This window comes from Oryzias melastigma, linkage group LG14, assembly GCF_002922805.2.
Source record: "Oryzias melastigma strain HK-1 linkage group LG14, ASM292280v2, whole genome shotgun sequence".
NCBI classification, from domain to species: domain Eukaryota; kingdom Metazoa; phylum Chordata; class Actinopteri; order Beloniformes; family Adrianichthyidae; genus Oryzias; species Oryzias melastigma.
In genome coordinates this window covers 10,245,331-10,256,782 of record NC_050525.1, presented here as the reverse complement: position 1 = coordinate 10,256,782, position 11,452 = coordinate 10,245,331, and the positions used below count along the sequence as shown (strand labels likewise).

General features: G+C 37.7%; 1 protein-coding gene across 2 annotated transcripts in view; it reads right to left on the bottom strand.

Annotated features, from left to right (window-relative positions):
* Positions 1-3,139: 3,139 nt before the first annotated feature.
* Positions 3,140-11,452, bottom strand: part of LOC112142700 (roundabout homolog 2) — a 138,611-nt gene continuing 130,298 nt past the window's right edge. For both annotated transcript variants that reach the window (XM_024266234.2, XM_024266235.2), the window contains 5 exons: positions 9,708-9,965; positions 8,934-9,136; positions 7,785-7,946; positions 7,396-7,650; positions 3,140-5,710 (listed from right to left, as the gene is read on the bottom strand). In XM_024266234.2, the coding sequence (XP_024122002.1) occupies positions 5,709-5,710; positions 7,396-7,650; positions 7,785-7,946; positions 8,934-9,136; positions 9,708-9,965 (880 nt within the window). In that variant the 3' untranslated portion in view covers positions 3,140-5,708. The remainder of the gene's footprint in view (positions 5,711-7,395; positions 7,651-7,784; positions 7,947-8,933; positions 9,137-9,707; positions 9,966-11,452) is intronic.

Here is an 11,452-nt window from a genome sequence, read left to right as displayed (position 1 = left end):
GATACTTGCAAAGATACTTGCAAAGATACTTGCATAGATACGTTGATTCTTGCATAGATACTTGTGTAGATACATGTGTATACACTTGTATAGATACTTGTGTTAATACTTGTATTGATACTTGTGTTAATACTTGCATAGATACTTGCAGAAATACTTGTATAGATACTTGTGTTAATGGTTGCATAGATACTTGAGTTGATACTTGCTTAGCTACGTAGTAATCCAAGAGTTCTGAACAAGGAAGTCCTAAACGCTCATTTACAAAGACTTGCTGAGGGTGGTGTGAACATAGCTTTAGGCAACTAACTTTTTTTTTGCATCTTTCTGAGTATTTTAACACTTTAAGATTTTCTTTACTATACTTCTGTTTATCATATGAACCAACAGGGTTCTTGTGATTTTCGATTTTTTGCTGCATCCGAGCCGTGAATTTCTCATGCTTTGTCAAGCTTTGTCAAACCACCATTCTCAAAGGTGAAGCTGTCCGGCTGTATCACTCACAAAGAGGTTAAAGGTCAGGGTTAGCTACCAAAGAGCATTCTCGGTCTTGACTTGACACCCCCTCAATGCTTGATGAAGAATACGAAGAAGACATGAATTTTGCATTAGCACTACAGGGTTCAAAACCTCTAACCCTTTTTGTATATTGCTCAATATTTGTGGATTATCCTTGTGAAACAGGTCTGTATTATGTGCTTTTGGAATGTGAAACCACAAATTTATGCTGCAATATATCAAAAATATTTCTTAAAAAAAAGACAACTAAATTGCTATATTGCAATTATCTGCTGGTTGTTTGCACATGTATGTTTTCTCGGGTTTGAAGCAAAGTGAAGTGAAGTGAAGCACAGGCCAAATTGATCCCTGAGGGTTTAAAAAAAGTCTTCCTACAACAATATTTACTAAACGTATTTTTCATTGAACCAAAACCACAACAACTCACAAGGCAAGTACACCATTCCAAGACTAGTATGTTAGGCAACGACACTATCAATCATAAGTGTAGCAATATCAATGCTGAGAGAGCTGTGTAATTGGGCTCTGTGGGAAAGTCTGTTTGCACAGTTCCTCCATTAAACTCACATGTTTTACAAACAGGGCAAATTGGCAAGTACACAACATATAGTGATTGGGTTTAACAGACACTACAAAGACTGGAGAACAAATAACACGTCTTATGGTACTACTGGGAACTTGGGTATCCGGTTATTAAGTTTTAATGGTGTACTTCACTATTAATTCATGTGTTCAATATCGGCTGTCTGGACTGATCTCAGTGCACATCTGAAAAAGCAGTGCCCACAGCAAAAAACTATATCATATGAGGCTGAGTTGGTCAAATACTTACTTCATTAGTCCAGATATGATACACTGGAAAAAATGTAATCCTCACTTAGAATACACAATGTTTTCCTCTTGTTATAAGTGAAAAAATCTGCCAATAGAACCAGTGGAATTTGTCTTGGTAAGAGTTTTTTAAATAAGTGTAATGTTCTGTTCTTTTAAGACAGGATCTTGTCATTAGAACAAACACTTATATTTGAGGTTGGCACAGTCAATCAGCTTTCCTGGCTTCACAGTAGTGATTTGGCTTGTTCTTTGCCGGATGCCCTTCCTCTTTTATCCAGGCAGGGGACCAGTACAGGGAAACCTAGACTTGGACCCCATTGTGGTTACATAGTCAGGCAGTAGAAGAGTCTTGTCTAAGGACCCACATACAAACTCCGGTTTCTTGTGCTCCAGTGCTACACCCATCAAACTGAATCATTTATATTAGGTGTAGCGTCTAAAGTTTTTGTATATTGGGTATAAAAAAGCAAAGTAGGTACTTTGATACTTTTACTACAAAAATAGAGGAGGACATGGCTGCAGACAAGATGGCGCCCAGACATTATTAGCCGGAAGCAGAATTTCTACAGAATTGTCAAAATTGTTGTACATTCTAGTAAAACTTTGAATGTAAGAAACCGCTATGCGAAGTGTTTTTGGCTAATTTAGAAATGTTAGCAGTTTTTGGCTTATTTTGAAGTTTAGCTAACATTTTAGCATCATGCTAGCTGTTTTAGGCTAATTTAGACATGTTTCCAATTTTTTTTTTTTTTTTTTTTTTGCTAATTTGGAGCTTAGCTAACATTTTAGCATTATGCTAGTCGTTTTAGGCTAATTTGAACCTGTTTCCAGTTTTTTTTTGCCTAATTTGGCATTTAGCTAATATTTTTACAAGCTTTAAGCTTCAGCATTTTCAGCTAACAGCTCTGGCGTCTTTAGCGGCCACATTCAGCTTACAGCATTTACACTTGCATTACCGCAGGGGATGCTATATATCTAGTATGAGCTTAAAATGGGGCAAACTATAATCATTTTATTCCTTACAAAAGGGATATGAAAAAAAGTGTTTGGATTTATAAGACCCTTATACACTGGAGCTTTAAATCCAGTGTTTACGTTCCTTCGACTACTGTAACTTTTCAACTCTTAACACGATCAACATGAATCCGCCTATTCTGTGCATACCGGCGCAAAGCTGTTTTCTTTTTTTTTTTTGTAAATCAGCTGAATTATGTATGGCGTTATGATATGTCAACGGGCATAGCAGGAGATATCTCCAGTCTTGAAGGTTTAAAGCTTAAACTAGGAAAAAAAAATGTAAGAGTCGCCAGTTACAGTGGGGCAACAAATATTTCGGTAGCCACTAGTTGTACATGTTCTTCCACTTAAAAAGATGAGAGAAGCCTGTAATTTTTATCACACCTCAAGTATGAGAGACAAAATGAGAAGATGGTGCAGGTCAGCAATTTTGTTTCTGGTGTCCTAATATAGCTGTTTGGTCTCGGCCATCGTGGAGTTTGGAGTGTGACTGTTTGAGGTTTTGGAGAGGTGTCTTTTATATAGATAAGTTCAAACAGGTGCAATTAATGTAGGTGATGAGTGGAGGACAGAGGATCCTCTGAAGAAGTAGAAGTTACACGTCTGTGAGAGCCAGGAATCTTGCTTGTTTGAAGGTTACCAAATACGTATTTTCCACCATAATTTACAAATAAATTATTTAAAAATCAGATAATGTTATTCCCTGGATTTTTAAAATCGTTTTCAACAACAACAGCAAAAAACAGGAGTATCTGTTGACAGAAGTTTCTTTTTTTTTTTTTTTTTTTTTTTTTAAATTCCGGTTCCGGTCGAGACCTTCCTGTTCCAGCTAATGAAGGACTTCCTGTTCAAGCTAATGATGTTTAGCCGCCATCTTGTTGTCTGCAGCTAGGTCCTCTTGAGAAAAAAAGTATGTTCAAAGCACTACAACATTCCAACTATCCTGATTTATAGACCAATTTAGAAAAATATATTTTAAGATACATTTTTGAAATTATGTAAAAAATTCTCAAAAACTAGTTTCATTAGAGATTTGACTCAGAAATAAGAAGTTTTTAAGAGGAAATGACTCAAAAAGACATAAAAAGGTTCTAGTAAGTTAGTTTTGTCGTGTATCATACATATCAAGTCCCAAAGAAACTAGACAAAAAACATAAGATTTTTTTTTGCAGTGATATAAAACAGATTTTTCACCTTTTTGCAAAGGTAAAAAGATGACTAGACGAAACATGTTTTTTTTTAGAAACCAGTATATATTTCAGAACACAATATGTGCATATTTGCATGTGTCAGATGAAATTTAAAGCATGCCCTAACAATTGGTGAACATATCTACTGTAAAAAAAAAAAGATTTCACTACAAATGACAATATGCACTTTCTCCATGGAAACAAAAGAGGCAGCAAAACAACAGAAAAAGAAAGCAAAATCAATAGAACTTCAAGTAAATTTCACATCTGAAAACAGTTTTAAGTGATTGTAGATGTTTACAGATTCCGATCTAAATGCCAGTGACTCCAAAAACAGCAGATGTGTGGAAATTCAAAGATCATTTCAGGCTTGTGATTAGGAATCCACTTTGTTTCAAACATACGTTTTATTTTGCATCACAGGATTTCAGAAAGCCCTTCCAATACTTTGTGTGGCTGTGTATTCCCGAGGGCAAAACCAATCTGGTTAGTAAAGATGACCCAAAAAGGTGAAAAAAACTGACCATAAACACCCAAACAGGTGTGAAAAAACGTTGCATTCTGGGTCACGCAGGCAGAAAACCAGCTTATGGATAAAAATAATAATATTCAGAGTTGATTGCAAGTCAATGCTTGACATGTTTACAACATGACAGTGCACATTTATAAATATACAGCTATGTTGCAGCCTATTTGCATGGTATAATCTCAATTATGTTCAGTGTCACTTGAACTCCTCCTGTTTGTCTGCAGGCCTCTTGAATGCAGCTTGTTTCTGTCCCTTCAGGGACATTCTGGGCCTGTGAGTCACTGATTTTAATTTTACTGTTACATTGCTTTCTGAATATTGCACCATCATGTCAGTGAATGTAAGCAGCAACACAACAATGTTATCTATTGGGGTAGTCTTCAGAGAAGTAGCTACGATATATGCCTTAGCTTTGTGTGTCGAAATGACTGTGTCTTTGTTGCTATAAAACACGTTTTGGTTATAATTTGCTGATAATCTTTGTTAGTTAAATTTATAGTAGAATTTATAGGAAAACACTTGAAAGATTGTTAGTAATTATTTGGCATAGCAGTTGCGGGCTTTTTCCTCTCTTCTACTTTATTTGTCTTCTTATGCTATGTTCACACCAGGCTTGGAAATGTGTGTTCAAGTGACCACTTGGTTCACGTATAGCTACGCAAGTTTCTAAGACCATTTTCAGGCTCTACGTACATTTATGTGACCATTAAACACGCATTTAAAGTTAAACCGGTTGAACTTTAACCAATCAGAGACTTGGATTTATAAGTGATATATGAATGGCCTCCCTTTCAGTACTTCATCTGTTTGAGAATTGATCACGAAGAAAGAATTAATAATCTGTGAAAGATAAACCCTGCTGCAAGATTTCGAGATTTCGCACCAAGCTTGTTCAACGTGTTCAACACATTCTTTGTATCGCATGCCCGGTGTGTACGTAGCATCAGTGCTTCCCAAACAAATCTATCACAGCCAAATATCTACATGATCTTCCGATTCTGCTCTGTTTCACATAAATGTTCATATTCGCCAGTATAGTTCTCCTTCTCAGCTCGGCTGACGATGAGTTTGTGCTTATGTTCACCAAAAATGCTCTGTGCAAAATACAACAATGGGTTAGCTTCATCAAAACAAGCTAACAGTTTGAGCAGAAACCAATAAATAAATCATTTAAAAAAAGATTTTAGTCATAAATCATAAATCACAAAAGAGACAACTTGGGTTTGGCTTGCATAGCAAAGCAAATGTAAGAGAAAAAAAATCACAGTAAAATGTATTTACAATTCTTTTGTTTTTGTTTTTTTCATTTCATCAAGTCCTTTTGTCTTCTTCTCCACAGTGCGAACTGCTGTACACCATGTGACAGAAAACACAAGCGCACATATAACATACACTTTGCTCTTTTGAAGAGGGGGGGATGAAAATAATATCACCGTGACCGTGGTATCTGTGGCTGTACATAATATTTACAACTCAGCAGGTCATTTCCCAAACATTTCTGCCTTCCATCATTTTATGTCCTTTTCAGATTCATTCGGGAGGAGAAAAAAAAATCTTTTTATAGCACTTATAAACAGGGTGTTCACGGACAGACTGCAAGTAATGATGCTTCATCCGGACTCTGAAAAACATGTAAAAACAGAAGATGAATATTTCACATTTTCTATTAAAATTAGTATATTTCCAATCATTCAAGAGGTCACACTCATTCATGGCAAATTGTGAATTAAATAAAGATCATAAAAAAAGATGTACTGACATTATTTTTCAAGACATTGGGGGTGTAGTTTATGTTCAACTATTGCTAACTACTGTATTTTCTGCCCTTAAAACCCAACATTTCTTTCGAAAAGGGTCTTATAAATATGGGATGCTATTTTGAGAGGTACAAGGTGCTCTTTCAAAATTTCTGTCTATTCCTTCTTTAAATGAATTTCAAACAAGTTTGGGTGTTGTGTGTAAGCAAACAGGACTAATATGTAGCTATTAAGAGTGCGAGTTAGCAAAGTCACAGTAAAATTTGTTTTAACGGTATTAGCCTTGCTTTTTAGCGGTTGTAAACAAGATTAGGAGCTACAGACATTGTAAAAACACTAATAGAGCTAATGCTAAATGGCTAACATGTAGCAGAGTTGAACTGTTTTTTTTACATGTTGCTAACCATGCTAGGAGTTAGCATATTCATTGTAAAATTTGTTTCAGAGATATCAGTCTGTTTTTTATGTGTTGCAAACAAGTTTGGTAATATGCTAACGCTAACATGGGCAACATGTAGAGTGTTATATATAACATTGTAATATCTGAATAAACTATTTAAATACGTAGTTGTAGAAGCTAATTTTTCTTTAACAGTTCTGGTACCGCCTATCCGTCCGGGGATAGGATCTTTTTTAGGAATTTTTCCTTACCGGGAGGGAAGGTCTCAGGGCAGGGAGTTTTATTAAGTCTGTTTAGTCTTCAGCCATTTTTTTCATATTTTATTAATCATTTTCTGTAAAATTACCGGCATGAAGCCCAATGAGTCAAGTTTTTCTCAGTGATTTTGGGCTATATAAATAAAATGTAATAAGTTTGGGTGTTGTTGTGAATAGGCTATTTATAGACCATTTATTTTAAGTGGACCCTTTAATTTAGTGTGCAGAACATATTGTACACAAACTAGCCTTTATCTTAACCAAACCCTGCCACGCACTACCAACATCTAGCTTTATTTAAATGGAATACATTTATACATAGTTAGATGTTTTAACGTTTTTCTCTAAGGTACACAGTCAAAAACAAATAAAGCTACACTCCAATCATTTTTAATCTATTTTAAAAACGTCCTTAGAGGTATTTTGAATATTATTTTTCAGTTTTTAGCCAAAATTTAAAATACACAGTCATTTTCTAGAATATACAGAAGAAGACAGAAGTTCATTCAAAATTTGCCAAAGTTGTAGGTGGAACTCTTGATGCTGAGCAATCCCGCCCCTCTTCCCCTCTCCGTTGTTGAGAGTTGGAGCATGCAGCCTGTGACCTGTTCAGTGCATTTTCTGTGTCACAAATAAGATCTTTTTCAAATGGGATTTTTTGTCTGCTCCTGATTTAAATAAAGAAATAGTCAGAAATATAATTTTGAACTTAATTTTCTTTTATATATGTCCTCCGTCATCAGAAAAATGTCACAAGAACATGTTAAAAGTATGATTTTTATCGGAGTGAGTCTTCTAGCTAAGGCCTTATGTCAAACAGAACTATTAATCTGGTGGATTCATTCTCTCTAACTTGCACACATACCAGTTTTCAAAAGAATTCAAAACTCACAGTGTTCCCTTTTTTCTGTGCCATTAGTGGAATGATGTCCGTTATGGGAGAAGTCTGTGCCAGGTCTCTTCTGAGAGCCCATATTCATGGTGGCCCTGCCGGAGGATGTCGTTCCACTCCACGAAGCCATATGCTGCCTTTCTAGTGTCGACACGGTCACCATGCACTCCTCAGACGGGTCTGAGGCCGCGGCCGCCCACGAGCTGTGCATGTGGGAACCCATGGAGTTCAGGGGCTTCGCGGCTGTCGTGTGGGCTGTTGAACGGGCATTTGGAGAAGCATCCGAGGGAGAGATCATGACGTTCAGCAGGCTCTTCTCGTAGAATTTACAACAAAAGCATGACAATATTTGATAAGTACGGCCCGGGCGGACCAAAGTCCAAACCTACCATCTGTGTTGGTGTCTCTTCGTCTGGGAAGCGTTCCAACCTTGTCTGTCTGAGGCTTGTGGCCTGTAAGTGGTGCCCTCTGGTGTCCAAGGCTATGCGTGCCCTGTCCGGCACGGTCTGCTGTACCGAAACCATCTAACTTAGCCTGCTGGGAGGTTTTTCCTATAAAAGAAAAAAAGATAACTGAGTAAATTATTACAAAAACAGATAAGCGCAGGGATAGCCAGATGTATCAGTTGATGTGGGAGTAGAAATGCTGCCGTAACAATTATCGGTTTAATTACAAACCACATTTCAAGTGTCTTTTTATGAGCTGCAAAGGACGTTCAAATCACAAACTCATCCCAGGAGATTAACTTTAAAACAAACAAACTAATTAAAAGCTATTATCACACAGCCTTGCAGCACATGCCTCCTTTAATTGCAGTTACTTGTGCAAAATACAACCAGATAAAAAAAGACGTCATTCAAAGTGTCGCAGGAAACACGGCCACCGAAAAGTCTTTTTAAATTTTTTCATCATATTTCATATTCTCTGCTTCTGAAACATGTGACAGTTGAACATGAAAAACTAACATGTTTGCATTAGTGCTAGTCAATATTTATAGTCACAGCGACCCGTGTTCCGCCCTGCAATGGGTTATAAAAAGCACTAAAAACACATATTCTCAGTACACTTGTCAACTGTGACTTATCAAACAATGGCAGCTAAATATGGTACATTCCTGTTCCTGTGGGAGGAGGCATCACGTACCCTTGTTCTAAAGAAAAGCTTTCAGACAATTCTATTTATAAATGAGTCATTTCTTGAATGGTATACACCTTACTTTTTCAGGACTTCCACTAAAGTTGGAATATTTTGCCTCCTTTTTATGTGACACCATATAACTGACAGTTAGGAGTTTTTTGTAGTAAACTACTTGGTTTTTAAGATTATACCTGCTCTGTTTATCTCTTTCTAACATTTTTTTCCATTATTTTTTTGTAAACAAAACAACCAAATATTTATTAACATGACAAACACACAAAAAACACACACAATTTTGTTAAAAATATGGTATCATGTCTAGTTAAATATCCTGTTTTTGCATTTTTGTTGACTCAGTAATTAGTTCATCTTTAATGATTTGATCTAATAAAAAAATCTACCTGAACCATCCAAGCTGTCCATGCTGTGAGCAGGAGTGTAGTCAAACACATTCTTTGACACAACAGCATATCTGTCGTCGTCTCTCTCTTCTTCCTCCTCCTCATCCTCTTCAGACAGGAGAGTTGCTCCCAAATCGGAGCCCAGCGTGCTGGACATGAAGTCGATCGGAGCGCCGGACACACTGGGGCTGCTCTTTAAATGCCTAAATTCAAAGTACAAGAACATGTTTGAATCATTTTATTAACAGAAAGCAAAACGACAAAAGCAACCAAACAAACAGTGGAATCGGTAGGAAACCGAGAGATCTGATGTGCAGAGACTCTGAATGCCTGAAGTGATTTTTACTGATTACTTTCTCAGTGGTGGTGTGTGTTGCGCGAACACAATGGAGTTGTAATTGGACTGGATAAAGGATATCTGGATGGGCAAGGCTGTCAGCAACATGCCTGTTATCTCCCGCGCAGCTGTCCTCCACGATGGCTCGCATCCCGCCATGGAGGAGATGCATGCATAATTACCAACTCTATTTACTGATGTCAGAACAGCATGTAAGACCGAACCCAGTCATTACCCTCCAACACATGTCGGCCCTGACTTATCAAGTTCTCTTTTACTCCGTCAGACGAGTAATCAATAGAGAGGTGGGTTTTTATTATCGCTTAGAAAAAACATGTTTGGGCCTGACAAGTGGAAATACCACCGCTGTACTGGCAAACTATTTGGAGGATAAAAGGAATCCATTTGAACTTTTACATCTCTAAATAAAGGCTTACCACGCCTGCTTGGCCACCTCGTACTGGTAGGCTCTGGTCAGCTCGTCTAAGTGGGCTTGCAGAATGGACTGCATCTCCTCGTGGTGCGCAGAGCTGAGGGACGAGGCGGAGGGCGGGCTGAAGGGCGCTCCCGCCGGCGAGGAGGACCGTCCTCTCAAAGGAGGAGTGGGACCTCGCTCCCTGTCCTCCTCGCTGTCCAAGTTCTGGTGGTGGTAGGTGTGCACCGACATGGATGGAGCCCAGCTGTTGTTGTCGTATCTGTTGTGAAAAGGTTTTAAGCACATTTTTATGTCAAGATTATGTTTTTAACAGGTTTTTCCTCAAGATTAAGGACGTGTATAAAGAAAAATTGTGTTTCTGGGTATTTATTGATTCAAATTGTAGTAAATCAGAATCAGACAAAAAATATATAATTTTAAAAATTGCTGATTTTTATTCACTGGGTGGGTCACAAACTCTGGAATAGCTGCTCTGCAGAAACTATGACCTAGAAGATATTGAATTTTGTCTAAAAACCGCATAATCATAATTTAAGTACCACTAGGAATGCTTGAAACGGTTCAAAACAGAGTGGATTTTTAACCTTTTAACAGCAGAGCTATAGCTCCAGTGTTTACATTGATAGATTGATTTCATTTTCAAATAAACAGAAAGTCACGAGGTGCTTGAAAAGGGAGTGGGTGAAAAGTAATCTTAGCAAGTCCCACCTCCAGTTTCATTATATCTTATGCATAATAATAATAATAAAAACGTTTTCAGCTATTATAATACAATAGCAGAGGTAAGGAGAACACCACTGAAACAAACAAACAAAAAACAGAATTTCTCTTTTCTCTGATAATATAAACTCAGATAAAATCAAATCTTACTGGTTTGACATAATTAGTCTATTTTGTCCACTGTTTTTTTCTTTGTGCTCACGAAGACAAAAAAATGTGAGAAGGAAAAAAAAACATCAACTGGCACCGGTACCCTAACCTACCCCGGATGCTGTACCAGATGCGGTACCGGATCCGAACCAGGACTGGATGCTAACAGTTAGGGTGCTGTCTTGCTTCGCATTCCGGTACTGGACCAGTTCCAGTTTGTGGCCCGGAGGTTGGGTACCCAGGATTTAATGGTAACAGCCAGCATGACAAAAAACGATGAGTTGGGGACACCCCAAACTACAAAAAGTGACGCATGAGAGTCCTTAACGATTCGTAAGTTTAATAGCAAACAAAATCAGGCAAAGGCAAAAAATACAAGATCTAGTCAAAAGTCAGGCAGAATTAAAAAAACGGGGAACGATACAGGAGGGTGAGCAAAACAGGCAAAGGTCAAAACGTAACAAGGCTAAAGATACAAAAGAAGAAGGATTGCTAGGTAAACGCCAGGCAATACTTCGCAAGGAGTGGCGTCCAAACGGGGCAAATACATGGAGACACTAATGAGGATTATGAGAGACAGCTGGTGAGGAAGTAGCAGAGGAGGTCAGTATTCTGGAGAGGGCTCCCTCTGATGGTTGGAGGTGGAACTGGAAGTCCAAGCCCTGATATCATGTAATTGATAATGCGTTATCAGGTGTGTATTATCAGGAATTAATGCATTGTGTGGAAGCCTGAACCGTCCGACAGGTTACTTCCAAGAAGTGCGTTAATTTATGATAATGCACAGTTCGAAGGGCTTTATCCTACTGATACTTAATGGTCACTTACTAAAAAAACATAATAATAATAAAAATGTTGCCATGGTAACATGACATT